Below are 23181 nucleotides of genomic sequence, written 5' to 3'. Positions count from 1 at the left end.
CAAAAAACTTTTTGAAGAGTGTTGTCATCTTCCAAACACCGTTTAATATGACCCGATGCGATTTATTATCGTGAGATATTGTTCACTAAGGAATTATGGCGAAAAGGTCTTAACTCTTTCGCGTCATTAGGGTCATATATGACCCGAGGAAAAACAATTTCTTTTGACTATTTACATTAATTGAAATCTATCGGTTTGTGCACGACATCATAATAGAAGGATGTAAGATTCTTGGCTAATTTTCTCAAGACTCCAGATATTCAGGAAAAGAAAATATTTGAGATCAAAAATCACGAATTTCGAACTTTGTGAAATGACTTTTCTTTTTCAAAATTTTTTATATTAATTTATTTTTTTCAGCAAAAAGTTCTTTAGAAACACAAAATAGAATATCCAAAGATTGTATATTGCATATTTTGATATAATAAATTACTCTCAATTTTTCCAGAAAAGCGTGTAGAATTTTCCGGGTCATATATGACCCTATCGTCGGCAAGGGTAACAGTGTTTTCGTCCCAAACCTATAGCGAAATGTAGTTGGGACATTGTTTTTCTTTGTGAAATGTAGGTGGGACGTCTTTCTCCTGGGCATTTCATCTTATATCTGATGAAGTATAACATATTTTGCAATATTTTAGAGTATTCTGCAAGCGTCTCATATTGTGCAATTGTATTGTGTGTGAATAAATATGTGGATAAGTTTATTTTTGCCAAATACCACTCAAAATATTGTGACAGTGACTGTTCAAGGGATTACCAGGAAGATTCCTTGAACATCAGGAGTACAGTGTTCATCAAGACAATCCAGTTTGCCATGGTTTTGGCCAAATTAGTAACTTCAAGCAAAAAAAAACTATTAAAAAGCCCGTGATATAGATTTTGAAAATGGTAAATACACTTCCCTTGAGGACAACAGGGTCATATATGACCCGGGGTTTTTCCGAGTTTTCACACAATGGAAATTTTTTTTCCTCTCTGAACTATTATATTTGATCATAAAGCATTAGGAAAAACTCAATTTTGCATGAATTCATCTGCTGAATAAAAGTGGGACGCGAAAGAGTTAAGACTTTTTAATTGACCTAATAAAATATTCTACATTTTTGATAAAATATATAGAATGAAAAATTCGCTGGAACTCAATTTAAACCATGTTATGGATGTCAATATTCTTCCAAACCTTTTAATTTCCTTATTAACATTGATTGGGCTACATTGATATATGATTTTTCTAAATGAAGCTGGTCTTTAAAATTATTTTATTTAGACCCACAATTGCTATGTCTATCCATATTACATCATGTTAGAACCCAGTTTCCTTTAGAAATATGCGAAAAATTGTATAACAATGTAGCCCCATAGCTCAAAATAATCCCACCTCTCCCTATTTCAAAATTTGATGTTTTCTGAACAAATTTACTAAAATATTTATCAAATTGTTGTATCCTAAATTTATTTTACAAAAATATACTAGTAAAATTACATTTTCGAAAAGAACTTTATTATACTTACGAGCTGTAATAAAAAATCAAGAGAGCGTTCCTCCGCAGAAATAAATTGCTGTCCTGACGGGAGAAATGTGTTAGGTCACCCCGTCTCGGAAAAATCAATAACTGCCCTCTCATCTCTTGCGAGAGTGAGAGTTCAACCAACTAATTTATCAGAAGTGAATTTTCTGGTGATGCTCAACTGACTTCCTGTGATTCTTGTCTCCAATTTGAGTGTGTGAAAAATGTCAGAGTATCCGGAAAATATTCCCGAAGGGGATGATCTATCCACGGAGTCCGTTGAGGTGCTGAGGGAGCGCCTCAGCACCATGAAACAGATCATGTCGGACCGAAAGGCTAATCAATCGAAGAATTCTCGCGATGATTTCTGGACGCAGCCCCAAAGGGTGAGTCCATTTGGCTTTTTGCTCTTCCAGCGTCTGATTCCCTGAAATAATTTCAAGAGTAATTTTTGCAGATGGGTTCCAGCATAATCGATGGGACTTTTCTCAGCGTGGCTTTCGGTGGGGCTCTCTGTGTGATTGTCTCAGTCTCCGTATACGCCTTCTACAACCTCTACCATGCAATCCTCAAGAAATTCCCCTCACATCACACTGAGCTGTAAGGAATTGTCCAGGACGACAGACACCAGAGCTCGAGCAAAGAAAAAAACCTCGTTATTTTTGTGGTTTTCAACCGACTGTGTGTATTTTCCTCAATACAGTTTTCTTTCTTGTGATTATAGTTAATTTTACAAATAAATATGTTTCCTTGATTGGATTACCATAAAGAGTCAATATTTACACAGAAAAAAAATAATAAGACATCCTCACCGACGCACAAAAAAAAACAATACTTTATCCAGAAACAGATCTCAATCACATTTAGATTAACTATTTTATCATCGCATACTCAATACACTTTATTCCTTATTTTATTTTTAATAAAACTGCATAGAAAGTTGTTCAATAATTTTTTTTAGAGATTTTCCTCTATCGCATCAAATATTCTGATCGCATTTGAATTCTTTACAAATCTTTTCGTTTCATTTTTTTATTAATTGTAATTTTTGGGAAAAATCCCTTTAATAAACCTACTAGTATATTATCTTATCAATTGTAAATTGTAAAAAGTTCCTACTATAATCCTAAGGACAATTTCACTGATGTTTCATTTTTATTCCTCAGCCGCAAAAAAAAAATCCTTCGTGTAAAGAGACGTTTTAAGGCAAAATTTAGTTTCACGTTTCTTTTTTTTTTTAGATAAATTCGACAAAGTTTGCTGGAAATTGACCTGTGCGATTTTTGCTCTCGCCAAAGAGCCACTCGGAATTTATTTCGCGAAGAACGTTGATTATTTCACCTTCCTGCAAATACAAAAAAATAACAGAATGAAGAAAAAGGTGGTAGAAATAATTTCATTTATCGCTGTGAGAAGTATTTGCCTTCTTCAAAATCAATAACCGTGTGCTAATGGCCATTTTATTGGATGTTCTTTTTGTTAAATTCAATAGTATTGGTTGTATTGCACTGAGAAGAACTTCATATATATTAATTGCAAAGGACACATTTGATTTAGATCAGGAAAATTTCATGAAATCAAAATTCACATCTCTTTCTATCCCAAAATGAATTGGACTAAATTTTGCATTCAAAATTAATTGAACTAAATTAAATTTCAAGGGCCCATCAAGCCTAATAAAAAGTGAAGCTATTTTTCATTTTTCCTTGTAAAAATTTTGCAGATATTGCATCGTGACTTAAACAAATTTGCTCGTAGTTCTTGTATTATTTCGGCGAACATTATGAAATATGTATTTTTAGATAGCTTTTAATGCACGATTTCGAAATATATCAGACTGATAAGTCAATTTTCTTTAGGAAAAAACTTGCCAATAGTCTTCAGTTCCTCTATGAAAAAACGTATGGAAAAATGAAATGTCGATAGGCCCCTGTTAAATTTATTGTGATGTTAAAAAAAAGAAGAAGAAGAGTGCAAGAGAGGGGGATAGTAATTTTCAGCACCTTTGAGAACGAAAGAGACGTGAATTTTGATTTCATGAACTTTTCTTGATCTACAAGGTGACGCTACAACAAAGGGTCTTTAATGGATTTAAACTTAAAGTTTAGCATACTACAGATAAAATGAAAACACTTTATTTTCCCTTTGCCTAAACTTGCATGAACATTTAATTAATTTTATATTTATAAATTGGGTTAGGGGAAAGTACTCTTCCTTCGAACGTTCATGCCTTCGAATAACGTGAATTTTCTTTTATTTTTCCTAAGAGACCTACACAATTATCACGTAATTAACAATAATTGATGATTGGCTAGGTAATTTTTAATAAAAATGTGTAAGTATTCTAGAAAAATTAAAGAAAATTCACATTATTCGAAGGCATGAACGTTCGAAGGGAGAGTACTTTCCCCTACATATTACACATTTATAAATCGGGTTATTAATCAAATTTTATTTTTTAAGCCTCCGGTACACTTTTTAGATTAGGAAAATTTAATGAAATCAAAATTAACATCTCTTCCTTTCTTACACCTTTTGCATATGTCTATCTCCATCTTTTCAACTCCAAGTTTGATTGAGCTAAATTGCATTTGTTCCGACGTTTAAAAGAAGAAGAAGAGTGCGAAAAAGTGAGACAGACATATGCAAAAGGTTTGAGATAGAAAGGGATACGAAATTCGACTTCATGAAATTTTCCCGATCTAAAAGGTGTGCCGGAGCCATTATTACCAAAATTCAACTTTTTATTTAAGTCACTTAAGCAGATGGTTCTAAAGAGTCAACATCTAAATCTTAAAAAAAAAATTGAATATCAGAAGATCGGTTTTGAGTCTGCACGATTTTAAATAATTAAATACTTAGAGAGTAGCCTAGCAATCCTAGCAATAAGCAGATATCCCGCCTCACAATGCACGCTATTTGTGTGGAGTAATATACACTTATGATAGTTTCACGCATGACGTGCATGACAGGGTTTAACTCTTTCGTCTCCTTTGGGACACTGGGTACCCATGGAAACAACAATTTTTTTTAGACGATCTAGAATCGATAATAATCCGATTCTTCTGGATAATTACAAACTATAAGGATGCCCAAATCTAGGATACTTTTTGCAGGATCCTAATTAACTCCTGAGCTAAGATATTCTTGGTCAAAAATCGTAAATTTTCGATTTTCTGCTTCCTTGGAGATATTGTGACTTTTTTGATATTTCTAGACCAGAATAAGGAAAAACCTCTCGGGGTCAATAAATATGACAACTAACAATTACAGATTACATAAATTCGAAAAACAATTTTTTCTTAAATTTTCAAAAAAAAACTTGTTCAAACTTTATGGGTTATCACTTCACTATTCTCTACTTATAACACGACGTCACAGAATTCTTTTTTTATATAAACACTGTGCTGTGATATATAACCAAGAATTACACTCTATTGAATTTTGCAAAACTTCAGTGAAAAATATTCCATCTTTTCAGACATAGCTGTCTGGAAAGTCTGGTATGTAGAAAAATCTACAGAAAATCGGCAAAATATCTACAGAAATTCGTCAGAGTGTACACCAGGATTCGTCAGAAAATCTGCAAAAATTTCTGACGAATTTTGTCCCAAGCCCAAAAAAAATTCGTAGGAATATATACCGATTTATCGGCAGATTTTCAGCAGAAGTGTAGATATTTTCTGCAGAAATCTGAAAGATATCTGACGAAATTATTGGACGGGTTGCTTTCAAGAAAGTTTTTCCTATTCTTCCTGATTTTGGTGAATTCTGATTGTCGATAAAGTGTTTTTTTGGCTCTTGAGAAAGCTTAATGTGTCTGCAATAACATCGTGATGAGAGAAATGTGTGTTAAAGTGTTATTGTGTGAAATATTTTGAGGAATCTGTTGGCAAGCAGGAGCTGAGTGTCCTTTTTAGCACTTCCTGGACATTCCACAAGATACTGGTCAATAATTCTTCTTGGTTTAGTGATCAACATTGTAAAGGAGTCATTTGACACGCAAAAATAATTCACAAAATTGATATTATTGGCTTTGGGAAAATTGAAGTTTGTATCCTTTGCGTTCTTTTGGGGACGAGAGTACCCTTGAGTTTTCCAATTTCCCAGAAGAGGAAAAAAATCTTTCTCTGTAAAAGTATCATATTTGACCACTAAGAGTTACAGTAAAGTGAGTTTTACTAAAATTCGTTCGCTGGATATGTTGTGGTCCGGAAAGAGTTAACCAAAATGTTCTAGGGTCGGAGGAACGTCTGTTCGACAGGGAACCCCTATTGACACTTTTGTTAAAATGTTGAAAATTATTTAATGTATCTAGTAAAATATAAGTAATATAACGTTTTTTCTGTAATAATACCTTTTATTATAAACAAAAATGTGTAAATTTCATATCCCAAATGGTACAGAGTAGGGTGTCAATAGGTGCTGACACGATTTCTTAAAGTGTCAATAGACGTTCCTTTCACCCTATATAGAAATTATTTGAAAATCGCTCAATATTGTTATGTTTGGTACCTTTTTAAAATCAGGTACACCATGTAACCTACTGGCTTACAGTTCAGTGCGTTACATTTCTGTGAGTTTACGAACAAATTTTTGTAAAAAAATGTGCGTTAAATGTTGCGATCAATGTTTTTGAAAAATTTACAAACTTTTATGAACTTTTTAGTGGCTTCTATTATTTATATACGTGCATTTGGTAAATACCTTAGGACAATTCACGAATATTTATAAACAATTTTGCAAAACTTTTAAGTTTAAGGGCAGAATCACATTGACAATAAAATTCTCGCCCTAGCCTCACCGTATTTCGTTAATTTACGCATTTCCATTGCAATTTTTACGGAAATTCTCGATTACCGTATTACCTTATCTCATACTCGGTGGCACTATGTGAAAAAAAATATAAGAAAATGGAAGAAATAAAACGAAAATGCGGTAAATGGTGAGCAAAAAAACTGTATGATTATTTTTTCTTAGTTTTTTTGCTCACTGTTTATCGAATTTTGGTTTTATTTCTTCAATTTTTTTAATATTATTTTCACCCAGTGCCACCGAGTATGAGATAAGGTAATACGGTAATGGAAAATTTGCGTAATAATTGCAATGAAAATGCGTAAATTAACGAAATACGATGAGGCTACTGCGAACATTTTATTGTCAATGTGATTCTGCCCTAACTTTATGTCCATCCAACCCACAATAAATTTTGTTTTGTAAATATGTTTTTGACATTTCAATGAGAGTGAATGAAACAGAGAACTAGTCATCTCGCTCTCTCTCATAGGAAATTTTGAAAACATGTTTACAAACAAGTTATTGTGTGTTGGTCATTACTCTATTTGCGATATGTTTCTGGATTTTTTTTCAACTTAAAAGGAATAAATGACGTTTTTTCCTTTAAAATAATCTTTTATCTATTTTATGTGATCACAAATTTACTGCCTTCGCATAAAACACTTGTATAACATTGTTTTTATGACGTGTGAGTGGTAATAAGACTGAAATCAAACCTCATAATAAATTGTCATAAATTAAATACAGTTCAAAATTAATGTTCATGAAGTTTACGCAATTGCTAAAATTCATAATTTCAGTGATTTTATTTTCACTAACTCATATTTTTTTCTTTACCTCTAAAAGGTAATTTAAGCTGTAAAATTGTCTGCAAAGCATGAAGGTTTCTTTTGGTTTTTTTTTTCTTTCTTCGGCCAAATAAGAAAAAAAATACAGTAATTAAAATGAAATTCCCATAATTCATATTTTAATTTGCAAAGTTAAATTGTATGCAATATAGAAAAGTATTTGCAATTGATATACTGCCGTTTTGCATCAGAAATCATCTTGTGTAGTTTTTTTTATAGCTTCAAACTCATGTTAATTTTTTTTTAGTATAGATATTTTAGCAGCTTAAGCAGAATTTGCAAGACGTTATCTTGAAACTCTAAAATTGCATCACTCCGTGTAAATAATTAAATTATCTCGCCAATTAACACGTGATCTTCAAGTCAAACGATCCGCTGAGGGAGAGCAAGAAACTCTAGAATGTTTCTCACTATCTGCAGAATTCTAGAGAAAAAGGTTTCAATGAAAATTCCCACCAACAAATTGTGAGGAGTTTATATGCTTTTGATAAAAATTCCACCCACAGAAAAATCTCTCTCATATCTTTTTTCAACCAAGCAAATGGTTTTCAATGGAAAAATTCACAATGAATAGAATAACTTTTTTTCCTCTCTCTGTTCGACCCATTTTTTTTAATATTCTTCTGCAAAATGTTATGCATTTGCTTTAAAAAAAAAAGAACTTTGCAGATTAACTCAAGTGTGACTCTGACACGCGCACCATGAATAATTAAATAACCATTTCGAACGGATATGTCATGAGAGGGCATCCTTGAAAATTCTCCACGGATCTAACTTCTGCAAAATACTTTTCTTATGCTAAATTTATGGACAAACAGACAAAATACTCACCCTTATTGTTAAATCCTCTTGCACTTCTGCCGTAAAATCATACAAAACTCGTGCCTTTCGTGCAGAACTTCTGACCGAAGTGGCAATTTGACTCTGAACCAGTCCATTTATGTGATGTTTCTGCTGCTTCTCATCCTTCAGTGGCACGCGAATTTCAATAAAATTTATCGGAAACATTCCTTCACAGCCCCTCTTATTCCTCCCATACATCCATTCGGCGTCAATTTGTCTCAGTAGATAAATTTTCTCATTTTCCTGCCGAGACAGAAACAATGCAAAAATTTTTTGATAAAAACTCTATTCTAGCCCTGAGGAAGTTGCATTCTTTTATCATTCTTATGAACTTTATAAATATTATCACAAAGTTCATTCGTGCGTTTGTCTCTTATCATGCAATTTCATTAAGTTACATTAAATAAATAAAAAAAAAAAGAAATATTTCCCAATCGGACGTCAATGAATATTTAAAAGCGATAAGAGTGTCTGTTGTGAGCGTAAAAATGTAATCAGTCAATTTGTATAGTAGACATTCCTATTAATTTTTTCTATTATTCATTGTTGCTCGTTGTTTTTTTCTTCTGCAGCCACCCACAATTCAATTACAAGATTGCCTGAGTAGTGGGCGTAGTTTATTTATAAAGCCTTTAATTGGTGAAGGGTTACTTGTACAAACAAGAAAAAAGGCAGAATATTAAGTTAATTTTAATTAATTAGTAGGGTTATTGATCGTAATCCAACTGGAAAATTGGTCTAAAAATGAAATTGATACTACCATTTATTCTAGTATTATACTTAATCGTATGTCGCCCGACATTCTATTAAAATATTATTCGATTGGTTATGGTCCAATCAATTAGACTAAGTATGATCTTCGAGAATATTAAGCCTGTAAAATTGGACAGTAACGATTTATCCTAAACTTGCCATACACAGAGTGTCAGAGATTTAAATCAAAACTAAGAAGGTCCTTCTGCCCCTCTCACATGGTTTGATTAGGGTAATGAGCAATTAAACTACAAACAAAGACATATAATATAGAAAGAGAAAACAAAAATTCAAGTCTCAACCTGACCCGGTCTGATAGAATCTAGCACCAAATCTGGCATGCAAGGGAAGGGAGTTGAACAGGACACAACTCCGTCGACAAAAAGGGTGAGCTCTGAGCACCGAAAGGCCTGCACCCTGGCCAAGGCCCCAGGAATCAGAAGTAAGACCAAGTAGCGTGGCCCTCTGATTTAATCAGACGAAATATAAATGAAACCGCTCTCTGACGAAGGAGTGATGGGAGATCACAGCAAACCAATATGTTATGGTGCCTAAAGATATAATCACAAGGACTCAGCCCACAAACATATTCAACGCAATTATTGAAGGTTTCCGTCAAGAAAAAAAGATTTCAGTACCATAAGTCATCACTGGGATGAGGAGCGACCTAACTAAGAGCAAGCGACGAGTATTGAATGGCGTGATTTCGAGAAATCGCCGAAGGGTACGGAGAGTGCAGTATATCCTCTGATTGATATGAGAGACGTGATCAGACCAAGTGAAAGATGAATTAAAATCTCACATAGGTTACAAGCCCGTTCAACAAGCGGCATATCTAAGAACTTTCTTAGATATTAAAATAGCCTGGGACTTCTTGGGATTTAAAGCCAGACTATTCAATGAAGCCAAATTCGCAACACAAAATAAATTGTTGTTCACCCGAGAGAATACCGTTCGAATGTCGGAATAAGGGCTCCAGCGGCAGAAATTTGCATATAATCTGCATAAATATGATAGGATAGGGGCTCATAATTTTGGACAGGGTACTTATAAACATCAATGTACTGAGTTTGAAGTGCGATATTTTCGATACTAATTGATTTTTTTTGCTACTCTCTTTTCAGAAGGGTTGTTTAGAAACTTGGCAAGGGTTTATCGTCTTTGTTTTAACTAAAATTAGTCTTAATATGTTTAAAAATGAATTGATATGTAGAGGTGAATTTGACTCGAATTTTGGACAACTTGCTTATTAATTTGGACAACATGGCTGTAAATTTGGACAGCTAATCCGCCTCAATAGGATGTCCATTGTTCTTCATTTGATGAACCAATCTTACCAAGTCCTCTTCCTGTTCATGTAAGGGAAACGTAGAATGTCATAGAAGCCCGGAAACTTTCCATATCATTCATTAAAATGAGTTGACTTCGGTACTTCAAGTACGTGCGGATTCGCTCATTCCCTGGCCTTCCCGGAGCCTTTCAAGGCATTTCTCGCTACATCTCTTTCGTAGAGATGATGCTCCTTTGCTTCTCCAGGCATTTATATTACCTAGTCATCACAAAAGCTAAAACTTCACGAAATTTTGAGCAAAAAAACCTGTACAAAATAAGGAGTATCACCTCACTGGTGAATTTCTGAGAAAATTTCCCATTTCACCAAATGAATGAATTTTCACCAAATCAATTTTAACTCAAATCATATTCAAAATTTTACGTATTTAGTATTAAAATCTTCCAAAAAGAACAAATATTGAGATAGAATTCATTATTCTTCAAATTAATCAATTTATAGTGTCCAATTTTATCCGCAAAGTGTCCAAATTTAGAAACTGTCCAAAATTATGAGCTCTTACCCTAATCGATGAGAGGTTTTTGCATAAATTTCCTTTACCTATATAGGGGGCAAGCAATGTCTAATATTACCTATAAGATACTTAGAATGTGACCTGCTTATGCAATCGACTGGTGTTGGATCTAGACCTACTAGACTGTCGCGAGCTCTCTGCACTACGTCCTACCACTTGTACGACTCATCACGAACTCACGTTCGTACCCACTGAGATCGTACGATCGACTACAGTAATACAGTCAGTTTACAACTAACTTCTCTTACAACTAATTTATCATATTGGGAGATCTGATATGCAGCTTAGCTCGATTAATGAGTTATCTCATACCGGTAATGGTAAGTCGGCGGCAGACGCAAAATTTTGGGAACTTTAATTTAGCAAATAAATAAATAATATAATAAAAAAATAACACTTGGTGCCACCTTAATTCCATTGTCTAGAAGAATACCAAAACGCTGAAGTGGGTTTTGCTTCCGAACTAAAGGAATCGAAAGGATAATCCGTATTAATTCCTTTCCATTAAATACTCAACTATAAATTATCAGAATCATTAGAATCTTACAGTTTAGGTAGAGAATTTTCTCATAGTTTCTTCCCTTGGAATAATTCTGTAATTTTAATTTTCTTTTTTTTTATTTCGTGTTCCTTAGTACTTTTAATTTAATCCTGTAGGATAGACAGTCTCTGCCGGTTTTTATTTGAAATTAATATCAACATTTTTGTCACGGGTTTCAGACTAAATGTGTAATCTCGTTCCTAAAGATTCCCATTTTATATTCACCAAGCGAAATCATTAAATCTTGAAAGTCTGAAGGATTAACTGCCTTTATTCTTCTATTCTTAGCCAAATTTTATTCAAGAATTCCGTTTGTTATAAAATTGCTTAAATAAGTTTGGTGAATACGTCATATTCTTCAAAATATCAATTCGATAGAACGAGGTCATGCTTCTCTTCAGACCACACGAATTGTGTTTCTTATTCTCATCTAAAATTCTTCTCTGTTCTAATTGCTTTGCAGCTGAGGGCCTCCCATAAATCACGACACGACAAACCATTTATAAGAATTCAATCTTCAAATCACGTTCTACGCGCGATTGCATTAATTAGAATGTCTACACTAAATTACAATATTAACCAAGAATTCAATCAATCTTCACAGTTTCCACGTTGGATTCTTTTTTCTATCAGCAAAATTCAATTACGAATTTTAATTTAATTTTAAAATTAAATTATTATTGCAATAAAGAGTATTGCTTATTAAATTAACCAATCATTTTGATTGTCTGGTCAAAAGTCAATTGACTGAGACATTTTTCTTTTATTACAATGTCCTTCAATATTTGGGCAAATTATCCCAAAAATTAACTTCATTTTTTATTTCTTTGGAAGCTCACTGAACTTCCCCGTAAAGAGAAAGAAATTATTATGTCTTAATTGTTCTTTTCTGAGAGAATGTATTTACTCAGCACTTGGGTCAAATGTTTTTTTTTATGTTGAAACAATTCATGTGATTTATGACCGTTGAAAATTATAAAGTTGCATAGAATGAAGAAAAACAAAATTGTACTTACTCTGAAATTCAAGTCACCCACTTCCTGCGTTTCAAATGTGTACAGGGCTATGCCGTAGCTCTCAGTTTCCTCAGAGTCATCGAGATAGATGGATGGAGGTGGTGGAGGCGGTGGACAGGTTGGCATGGGTGGCGATGGACATGGATCATCGAGACTATCTTCCTGATTCGTTTGGAAGACCTCCCTCAATTTCATAACACTGGCACTGGACTTATTATTTCCCGCTAGTCCACTGGGTTTGGGAGCAATGGCGGGTTTGATGATTGTTGGTGCTGTAATGGCTGGAGTTGGGGCCACGAGGGTCTTCCCATTGCAAAGGGGATCATCGAATTTTTTGCCTGAATGACTTGTTGTAGAACTATGGGTATAGAAGGAGGAAGATCCGGCCAAATAATTGGGTTTCTGTGCCACTGGAGGACGAATTTTCGGTCCGACATAGTTCTGACAAACAGGAGGTGAGGTGAATGGATCAATGGTGTCCCTCCAGGCATCCCTATTGCTCTGGAGAACATCAACTGCCGAGAAATCATCCTCAAAACCACTCTCAGCCTGCGAAGAGTGCCCATTGTTGGGTGAATAATTCGAATCGGAGCTGAAACTGTCCACACTGACGCAATCACTGTTGGATTTTTGGGTGAATGTCGGTGAACTTGGTGGTGAATTGAAGTCAATTAGTTGTACGTCAGTGCTACAAGTTGCTGATGAATGTTTATTCGTTGTTGACGGAGGTGGATGAATCTAAAAGGCCATTTCACAGACAACTCAATTTAGTCTAAATTACTCTTTTACGACCTACCCGTAAGATGTTTCATCTTAAGAAACTATTGATACTACTATTTAATGCATGAATTTTAAACTTTTTCTTTCTCTATTTTTTGAGTAAAAAATCGCAGAAAAAATTTAAAAATATAGTAAATATTTCTCCATCATGTGCAAAAGAGAGAATGTAAAAAACTGTCTTGGTTCATGAGTTATTTCATTTCAAAATTGCGACAAAATGCAATTTCTTCATTTTTGACTTCCGACTGAAGCCCCACTGCTGTTTGTTTTGAAAACTTCACAAGTTATAAAGAATTGTTGGCAATTTAAAGACCTTAAAGTTTTTTCTTTAATAAAAAAGAACAAACTCGGCTCAGTAGATTTAAGGCAATAAGCGCTCTAAAAAGAATTTTGAATAAAAAATGGGCTGAAATGGAAATTATTGCAGTGCGACTCCAGTAGTGTCAACTAGATAAATATTTTTGTTTCTCTATTTCGATATTTAACGATTTATATAAAAAAAGGGGTGGCAAAGCGTCCCGGCTTTGCAAAATGCTCGAACTCGTGACTTAGATGGTATACAGTAGACTCTCTCAAATTCGGGCATGTGGGACCGAAATGTCAGTCGAATTAGACAGAAATTCGGGCGACAAACTTTTTGAAATGCAACGATTTTTTATTCATGTGCATATAGATATTGAGTTTACACACTTATATAATAACGTAAATTGAATGAAAATCCCTCAATAATGCAAAATCACATCAAAACTAAGACAAACCATGCCAAATTTGAGCATATTTGATTCATTTGATAATCATAAGCAAACTTGAAAAATGACAACAAACTTTTTTCAAATGTAACCACTGCCCGAAAACTAGCCCGATCTTAAAAGAGCCTAATTAGCGAGAGTCTACTGTACCGTATGTTCCTCAAAGGTACTTTCGCATAATTTACCCTTTACCGGTTCTCAACCGATTTGAACCGATTCATAAATCATTCAAAAGATTCTCCAAAATTGTTTAAAAAGCAATTCTATTGATTTTCGGATAAAAAATTATTCATCGGCTATGAACCGGTTTATTACCGGTCCAGAACCGATAGAAACCGGTTCAGTTTTATAGGAAATTCCAAGACCTTTCCAACGAGCCCAAACATGATACTATTCGCTTGATAAATGCGCTCTCTAGAGTCTTTTTAATTTTTGACCTTGAAAAACCGTTATTAGGAATGATTCAACGGTATTGTCGTATATAGACGAAATGTTCACCTGGGTAATCTCTAAAACATATCCAAAGGCCTGAATTTATGGTAATATTATTTTTAAAGAAACATTTCACAAAATCTTACACGGAAATTTCTAATGGACTTATGGTACGACTTTTGGGAAGCATTTTTGGTCATCTTTTCTTTAACAAAGCTAACAGCTGTGCTTCAGAAGACCTTTTAGGGAATCTCTAAAGCTTTTCCCATCTGCCCCCAAAAATAATCAAATCCGGTCTAGCATTGAATTTTCGGTAAGTGTGGAAAGTCTTCTTGGTGTCTTTAGTAGACTTTTAGCTTATGAAACCTATCAATGTAATCAAGTTTAAGTATAAATATAAAACTTCTATAAATATAATTCTTGTTTATTCCTATTTCCACCAAAGAAAGCCCATTGGGATATATTTTAGACTATAGAGATTTTTTGTGGAAATGCTTTTTCCTTTATTGTATAATCTGAGATCTTAAAAACCGTTGTGGAAATTTATTAATAAAAAGCTTATAGAAAACTATTCCAAAGGGAGTTTCAAAGAAAAACTGAAGCTACTTTTGGTCTAATATTAAGTTTTTGTATAACTAATGAAATGTTTATTAGCTATCTGAATCACTTAAAATCATTAGAATCGGATTAAACGTAGACATGTCGACGGTCTTACGTTTCTTTTCGGACATTGTTTCCAATTCAGAAACGCAATTTCCCGCAAAAAATATCTACACAGGTCAATGAGAACGTTTTTTGTACATTTATCGAAATCCGTAAAAAATATCAAAATCGGTGAAGAAATGGATTAAAAAACAATTCCATAGTGATTTTTAGCTGAGATTCTTTACAATCTCAGCTTGTAAAATAAAACTTAAGCCCCCCGGCCCCCATGATCCGAGCTTAATAGGGGCCAAAAATGCAATTTTCAAATAGGCATATCTTCGGTACTAATCTAAAAATCAATAAATCGGTAAAGAATGGCGTCGAGCCAATTTTATCCGTTTTGGCTACCAAGAACAGTGTGCTCGAGGCGATTTCTTTATTTCCAAAATTTAAAACACAATCGAATTTTCAAGTAAGGGAAAGTGCCCATGATTTGCACATTCCCAAGCTTCATAATAACTAAATTTTTCCTATGTTTTTCAATTAATGTGATTCATCACACCCATATCATAAAAACTAGAGGAAAATGTCCAGTTTTTAAAATATATTGCAAAGTCATATTTATTCGAAAACATAGGAAAAATTAAGTCATTATGAAGCTGGGGACCGTGCAAAGCATGAGCACTTACCTCTATTTTGAGTTGCAAGCAGCCAGAGTTGCACGCATTGCGAGGTGACCTGTACAGGATCTAAGCTACTATAAACTTATCTTGGCTTATAACTGGTTTTTCTCTAAAATATTTCAAGATTTTATGTCCTAGTAAAGGATCTTATTATTTTTTTCAATAAGTTCAAATTTTTAAATATTATTTGTTTTCTGAAAACTTTGTTCTTTGAATTCGAAAATGCTTCTTTTGGGATATTATCCGACATAATTTAATGAATTAGTTGTATAATTTAAAATTTGGCGTTCACTTTATCAAAATCCTTAATTTTAGTAAGTCCTAATTATCTAGAGCTATTTTAGTATTTCAATTGAATTTTATTAATATTTCAGGCATATCACGAATAGACAAGAAAACTTAAGGCGTAAAATAAAAAAAAATGTGTATGATCTGAAAGAAAGATCCCTTTTAACTTCGCAAAGATCGTAATGGAAACATCTAATATTGTTAGTTCAATAGTAAAAGAACAGTTGAACATTACTAGACTCGCTCTATATTAAATTATATAAGTATTTTCGTAAATAATTGCACCCAAATCAAAGAAAGCATATGATAATCCGAAATATAAATTATATTAAATTTCTGAATGAAGAGATTAATGTCAAGGACATTCCTCAGAAACTCCCAGCACAAAAAAAAGATTCTTAATCACACTAAAATGTTTCCCATTCCAAAATTTTTATGACATTCGACATTCACTCTCGCTCTTATCAAAAATAAAGAGCACGACATCTTTTTTATGATATGATTTTAAAGAGTGCTTTTTTTCAAGAGCCGCATTTTACGTAAAAAGCAAAACATAAACCTCCAAAGTTAAACAAACACTGATTAACAAACCACACATTTAGTTACATGATTCCCCCCTCAAGATGATGTTTCACAAAACAGATTAAATATATTAAAATAAGTTAAATAATTTACTGCTACAAAGAAATATATTTATTTATTAATTTCAACCATTCTTCCTAATTTACCATTTAAATGGCCTCGCGTTGTTTAATACGAAAACACGATGTTTTCAGTCATTTTCATTTTATGCTTTCGCTGACTCTCTCAAACACACAAGACATTAATTTTTTCTCCACTAATTGCTAAATGTAATGCTTTATGGTATTAATTGCTAACCGCAAAATATTTATTTCCTCTTTTTTCACTTTTCTTTCGCATCAAATTCCAAATAAATGCATTGAAAAGACGTTTTATTAAATTGAAATTTACAAATACAACCACCAAAAAAAAAAACTGAATGATAAAGCAAAAGGTGTGTTTCCACCAAAGAATCACAAATGATCGCCTATTTTTGAACTCGCACCAGCAATTTTGTGAGTCATTTCTATTTTGTGGGAATTTACTGAAGAAAAGGAGTTAGAAAACCACTAGAGAATGGGTGAATTTTCTATTTCAAAACATCATTCATGGTGCGATAAGTGGTTTTAAAAGAATTCCATTCATTGATTGCCACCTCATAGTAACCACTCAAAAAAGCAAAGTTGAGAAATAGAACAATTGAGAAAAATAATCAAACACAATAAGTAGGGAAACTTGGTATAAAATGTGACAAATCGAAGATTTCGAAAATCTATATTTCCCAAGATAAAGCAGACTGTAAAACTCTCAATGTAAAAAATATTTGATAAACTCGAGTATTGAATTTAGAAAATAAAAAATAAATAAATTTTAAGCTTTTTCTCAAAATACTTTCTTTACAAAGTTATCAATTTCAAAAAAAAAAAAACTAAATTTTCCAAAATTCATGCACCAGCGAACGTTTCCTTAATAATTCGGACCCCCTGAACCCGAATCTGTTGTCCGTTTTATGACTTTTCGAAGAGATGTCCTTCATAAAACTTTTTTATCAAATAAATAATCACTTGAGGCAAAATTTGCAAGATCAGGAGGAATTTAAAAATGGTATTGATATTCACTCAACTCCAGGTCGCCTTTTCTGCCTTCTCTAAACCAGCGAAGACTTTTCTTGCCAAAAAATATCTTTTGGAAAATGACTTGAATGCATCTACCACAAATTTGTAGATTAATAAACTTCCTATGTCCATTGGATATTGCATTCAGTTACGAGAACCCGAAATAAAAGGCAATCAAAATATCAAAATTATTCCTTTTGCCTGATAATTTACTCAAGAATTTTGAAGAATTACCATTATATCATATTTAGAAAATGTTACAAAAAGCATATTTCTCTTCAAGAAAAAAGCAATAGTCTTCAGTAAAGTTGTAAAGCAGTAAAGAATGCGCAAATTAGAAATCTTTCATATTTTCTAAGTGATTGTGAGAAAATAAAATAAAACCGTTGGATAATAACAATTTGATGTAGTTTTCCCTACAGTTTATCAGAAAGTGAACAACTGAATTTTATTTAAAAAAAAAAACAACAACAGATTGTTTTATTCTTTCTTTCTATTTTGATTTGTATTATAAACATTTGTCAAACTTGACAAATAAAAATGGGATAATATCAAACAAGAAATTGTGAAGCAAAATATTTATAAAAATAAAATGATAATATCCGGTGATCGTCAAGTAGGAAAGAATTAGTTCAGAAAATAATTCTTCGCATGAAATAATCCCATTGAATAAGTGATTGCTAAACAGACGTTTTAAAAAAAATCTTCTAAATTCCTAAATCTGGCATTCAAAATCTTTTAAAATAATGTTCTGTAGAATTATTGCCAATGATTTGATTGTACTAAATAAAGGGGAAATAACATCCACTATGCATTTGAAATAAGGCAAACATATTCAGGAAACAAATTGTTCAGTTAATGCCCAGCGCACAATAAGTTTATTTTTCGAAATGGGTTCAGGTGAAAATACCGAAAGCCGAAATCCCGAAAAATGTATTCAAAATTTTTCAAAGTGTCGTGGGTATTTCATTTCAACGATCCCGCGATTGCTGCAAAGGTACATTTTCCGTGTTTTGGGAAATTATTCCACATATTACCCTTCGGTTTAGGATTTTGAATACTTGGTATTTTAGATATTGGTATTTTGTCTTTTAGGATATTGGATTTTCAAGATTTTGGTCCATTCGGAATTTAGGCGTTTAAGATTTTAACCTATTCTGGATAAGTAACTCATTCGGAATTTTGTCGGGATTTACGCTTTTCGGAATTTTAGCAAATTCGGGATTTAGATCCATCCGGGATTTTTTATCTTCGGGATTTGACCTTTTCGGAATTTTAGCCCATTCGAGATTTCGACTCATCCGGGATTTTGTTTTTCGAGATTTTGGCGTTCAGAATTTTAGCTTTGGAGATTTTGGCTTTCGGGATTTTGACTTTTCTAGATTTTGGTGTCCAGAATTTTGACGTTTGAAATTTTAGATCCAGGGATTTTGGCTTTTTGGAATTTTGGAGTTCGAGATATCGACCTATTCAATATTTTGACTCTTCAGGATTTCAGCTATTCGGGATTTTGGTGTTCAGGATTGCAATCTATTCGGGAAATGTGGCTCATTGGGAATTTCGACCTATTCAGGATTTTGCGTTTTCGGGATTTTGGTCCATTTGGAATTTTGATCCATCCGGGATTTCGTCCCCTCAGGATTTTAGCTTTCTTAAATTTTGGCGTTCATGATTTTGGCTTACGGGATGCTGGTCGACACCGACTGTACGTGTATTTTGGATATTTCAGCAAGAGTAAGTGAGATTTAGATCCCGTCATTTCATTAATTCTCATAGGCAGTTTCTAAAACATGTTTACAAAACACTAGTTATTGTGTGTTGGGCATAATTTGAATTTGAACTCGCTCACTCAAATAAGCAGTTTCGAAATCATGTGTACGAATTAAGCTTAATGTGCTGTAGGGATAAAAGTTAGTAAGATATACAAATATGTCCGATCTAAATGTTTAAAGAAACGATTCCAATTTATGCAATTTTAGTAATTAATAAAAAAACAAGCCACAATAACTTTTGTAAACATGTTTTTTGCATTTCAGTGAGAGCGAACGAAATCTAAATCTAGTCATCTCGCTCACTCTCATAGGAAACTTTGAAAACATGTTTACAAACAAAAGTTATTTGCGCAGGTCATAATTCGTCAACTTTTTTGGTTATATGGTTTGCGGAATCTTTGTTTTTTCCATTTTGTTTTTACACTTTTGTTTTTTTCCCAGTTTGCCTTTGGAATCTTTGTCTTCGGTCATCTTTGTTTTTTGGAAACTTTGTATTTGGAAATTTTGTCTTTCATACATTTTAAACAAGTATATTTTATTAAATAATGAAATTACAACAGTGTTTTGGGAAGTTTGTTTTTTCGTCCTTTGGGGCAAAAGAAAATTTTCTGTTTTGGGAAGTTTTTAGTTTCGTTCTTTGTGGCAAAGGGAAATTTTCTGTGTTTTGGAAAGTTTTTGGTTTCGTCCTTTGGGGCAAAGGGAAATTTTCTGTATGGCAGACAAAATTTCTGATACTTGTACAAAATGTATGAAAGACAAGATTTCCAAAGACAAAGTTTCCAAAAAACAAAAATTACCGAAGACAAAGATTCCAAAGACAAACTGGGAAAAATAAAAGTGTAAAAAACAAAGATTCCCGATCGCGGTTATATATAGAAACTTAACCATGGACAATACCAATTATCTTGTACAACACACCATTTTCCCTTAATCCGAGACACTTTCATACTTTTTAAGCACAACCAGCAAAATTAATTAGGTTAGGTTAATACCAAAATTTGGTGAAATTAGTTATAAAATTATACAAATTTTTAGCGCACTAAAATTGAATTTTCTACTGACCACAAAAAAATAAATGAAAGTTTAATGGTTTCTTTAAAAAAAATTTCGAAAATTTTTAGATAAAATAAATTATACTTCTGCTTATTTTAAATTATAATTGTTGATATTTTTGATTTTATATAATTATAATATTAATATTAATATTAAATTTTAAGAATACAAAATACTTAATACTTTTTGCCCTATTTAAAAAAAAGTTTAAACGAAATCATATAGGGGAACTTTCAGTTCATATACACTAAATTATTCTTATCTGATTATCTGTCTCTCTTTTTGAATGCTTTTCTTCGTGGGTCGTAAGAATTATTGAGGCTAAGAAAATTTACTTCTCGCGTTTTTCTTTTCGTCAGTCAGAACACTTTGAAACTTTGATATGGAAAAAAATGTATCCGGGATATTTATTTATAGAACACAATTTCACTTATATTTATTTGTTTTAAAATCTATCTCAAAAGCAATTCTTATTGTTACACGGAAACACCAAAAAATGATTGATTGTGCACTTACCTTTGGCGGTGGTAACTTTAGAGCCCCAATATGGGGTCCAGCTGTTGATTTTGTTGGTGGCGTCTTAGCCCTGCGTCCCGTAGCTCCAAACAAATTCGACAGGATATTCACAGACTGAGGATGTCCGCTCTTCTTCAATGGCGGTTTTGTGGCTTTTGGAGGAGGTGGTCGTGGTGGAGGTACCTTCCTGCCATTCCCAATACCCCCAGCTTGATTCACTTCTGCCGCTCCGTGTGCTGCCATATCGAATGGGGAGTCATCCCAGTCTGTTGTGGGTGTGTATCGCAATTGTGAGCCTGTCGATGAACGTTGCTGTGGTGGAGCCGGTGCCGGACGCGATGGAATCGTCATACTATCAATGCGCAGAAAAAGCAAAGGAAAAGAGATATTGTGAATGTTTTACTGATAAACCAAAAGGTTTATCTTTAAAGGGTCTTTTTTTTGCTGCAAAATTCCTCAAAAATCACTTCCACATTTCACTTATTTAATTGATCCTCTGGAAATTCCTTTCAATCAATTTCATACAAAGGATTTGATCTATTTCTTTTGCTAAAAAAAATATTTGAGGCGCCTAAAATTATTATCAGCAAAAAATCTGTGTTCTTAGTATCAACAAAATGTCAGAGATATTAAAGGTGCGAATGTTGTACAGAAAGTGTACTGATAAGAATATGATTAATCGAAAGATATTAGCATGATAAATAAACAAACAGAAGACGATTCTATACAACACCTGCTCGAATTTAACCATATACATAAAAAAACATTTATCTATGACGAAGACCTTCAATGTTAAATGCAACTAGACGAGATTTTAAATACGTCTCAAAAATATCCAAGAACTCAGAAACAGAATTTCAGACGGAAATTTAATTTATTTTATCAATAGTAATCTCAGCTGTTTTTTTTAAGGATTGTTTACTGTTTAAAAGACTGCGGAAATTCCACAATTTATGCTACAATTTTCTTTTCAGAATTTGGAGCTAAATGTGAGATCTCAGTTTATATTCTAATCGATTATTTTTTCCAAGAAACTAAAATTTATAAGTCAAATAGAAATGAATTGATTAAAGAGCGAAATGGAGAAGAAACAAAGATAGATGATATCTCACACAAAACACCACAAAAAACATACATTCATCGATATCCAGAACTGTCTAGAAAAAATACGTCTTTTCGCAAAATGACCTTTCGCGAAGAACTAATTTCAATTTTATCCAGAAAAATCTCATTTGCACCGGAGGAAACCGGACAGAGTAAATTGACCTTCCTTAAACTCGAAATACCCAAAAAAAACTTATGTATATACCCTCTATCTTTAACACAAAAAATCCTGGGAAATTCAGCAATGAAACATTATAGCAGAGTACATAAATTTAATTGAGTATCTCCAGCACTAAACCCTCAATTGAATGAAGAATTCTGAGAAGTGTTTTTTTTTAATCCAATTCAAACTCAAAGATCAGAATGAATATTTTTTATTTTATGAATTAACTATTACCCACTCAAAAAATGTAATTTTAGGTGATTTTCGTTAATGGAGGTTTTGATAAAAATACTGCAGGTGATTGTTTTCCATGTTAATCCGACAGCTGAAGTGATTAAATATGCTAAATGTAAGAGGGCCCATATATACACTGAGAGAAATCCGAAAAAGTTAAAATAACATTCCGGAAATGTTAATTTTACCCTGCAGTACTGATTCGAAATTGGTGTAAATATTACGCTTTTTAGGTGTATTAGGGGTTAAAGTTACCCTTTTTCATGTTATTTCTACTCTTTAAAATGTGTAAAATTAACATTAAAAAATGTTGATATATTTTTACACCTAAAAAGTGTTAAAGTTATGAGGAAAAAATGTTAATCGCACCCTCTTTTTTCTCAGTGTAGGATACTGCATAATAAATATAAATAATCTTCACAATATGTTTATCACTTCGGACGTAACCTAAACTGGCAAAAATTGATAGTCAAAGGAACATCAATTTCAGGAGAAATCAATAAAACATAAACAATCCAGCTCAAGGTACAGTACAAAAGAGGTAGACAAGGAAGTCTTAGGAACGATTTCACAAAGATTTACCAGTGTAAACTGAATCTTACTGTACGTTACCCCAAAAAGTTAAATAGGGGATGGGGTGTATGGCCATGAAGTGGAAAGATAAAAGTATAAAAATCCTAATTAAAAATGAAAATCATTATTGGAATAGATAAGCGAAAATGCGAAAGAATCCGTAGAAATTAATTTTCGTGACGAATAATAATATTTATTTCGAAAAATTTAATAGGGGAAAGCGTACTACCTTCGGGTGACTTATGACCAGCGCACAATAACTTTTGTTTATAAACATGTTTTCAAAATTCTCTGTGAGAGTGAGCGAGATGACTAGATCTAGATCTCACTCACTCTCATTGA

The 23181-nt window shown here is 32.9% G+C and overlaps 2 protein-coding genes across 2 annotated transcripts in view; one reads left to right on the top strand and one right to left on the bottom strand.

Annotated features, from left to right (window-relative positions):
• The first annotated feature begins 1605 nt into the window (after nucleotides 1-1605).
• Nucleotides 1606-2725, top strand: LOC129809842 (uncharacterized). The gene is made up of 2 exons (XM_055859966.1): nucleotides 1606-1894; nucleotides 1966-2725. Exons 1-2 carry the CDS (start codon nucleotides 1733-1735, stop codon nucleotides 2110-2112), a joined length of 309 nt encoding a protein of 102 aa, XP_055715941.1. The 5' UTR covers nucleotides 1606-1732; the 3' UTR covers nucleotides 2113-2725.
• The window catches only part of LOC129809835 (SH3 domain-containing protein 19), a 28610-nt gene continuing 7596 nt past the window's right edge, over nucleotides 2168-23181 (bottom strand). The window contains exons 2-5 of the mRNA XM_055859959.1: nucleotides 20766-21117; nucleotides 12172-12909; nucleotides 7985-8239; nucleotides 2168-2853 (exon numbers count right to left, since the gene is read on the bottom strand). Coding sequence (XP_055715934.1) covers nucleotides 2746-2853; nucleotides 7985-8239; nucleotides 12172-12909; nucleotides 20766-21116 — 1452 coding nt within the window. The 5' untranslated portion in view covers nucleotide 21117 and the 3' untranslated portion in view covers nucleotides 2168-2745. The remainder of the gene's footprint in view (nucleotides 2854-7984; nucleotides 8240-12171; nucleotides 12910-20765; nucleotides 21118-23181) is intronic.

Source organism: Phlebotomus papatasi, chromosome 1 (assembly GCF_024763615.1).
Source record: "Phlebotomus papatasi isolate M1 chromosome 1, Ppap_2.1, whole genome shotgun sequence".
Taxonomy (NCBI): Eukaryota; Metazoa; Arthropoda; class Insecta; order Diptera; family Psychodidae; genus Phlebotomus; species Phlebotomus papatasi.
Note: the sequence above shows the minus strand (reverse complement) of the source record. Positions and strands in the feature narration are given on the sequence as shown.

What these genes read in the sequence shown, in the direction of transcription:
- LOC129809842 (XM_055859966.1), top strand. Translation starts at nt 1,733, where the DNA reads ATGTCAGAGTATCCGGAAAATATTCCCGAAGGGGATGATCTATCCACG. An exon ending in TCTGGACGCAGCCCCAAAGG is followed by an intron (nt 1,895 to 1,965) that starts GTGAGTCCATTT and finishes TAATTTTTGCAG; the next exon opens with ATGGGTTCCAGCATAATCGA.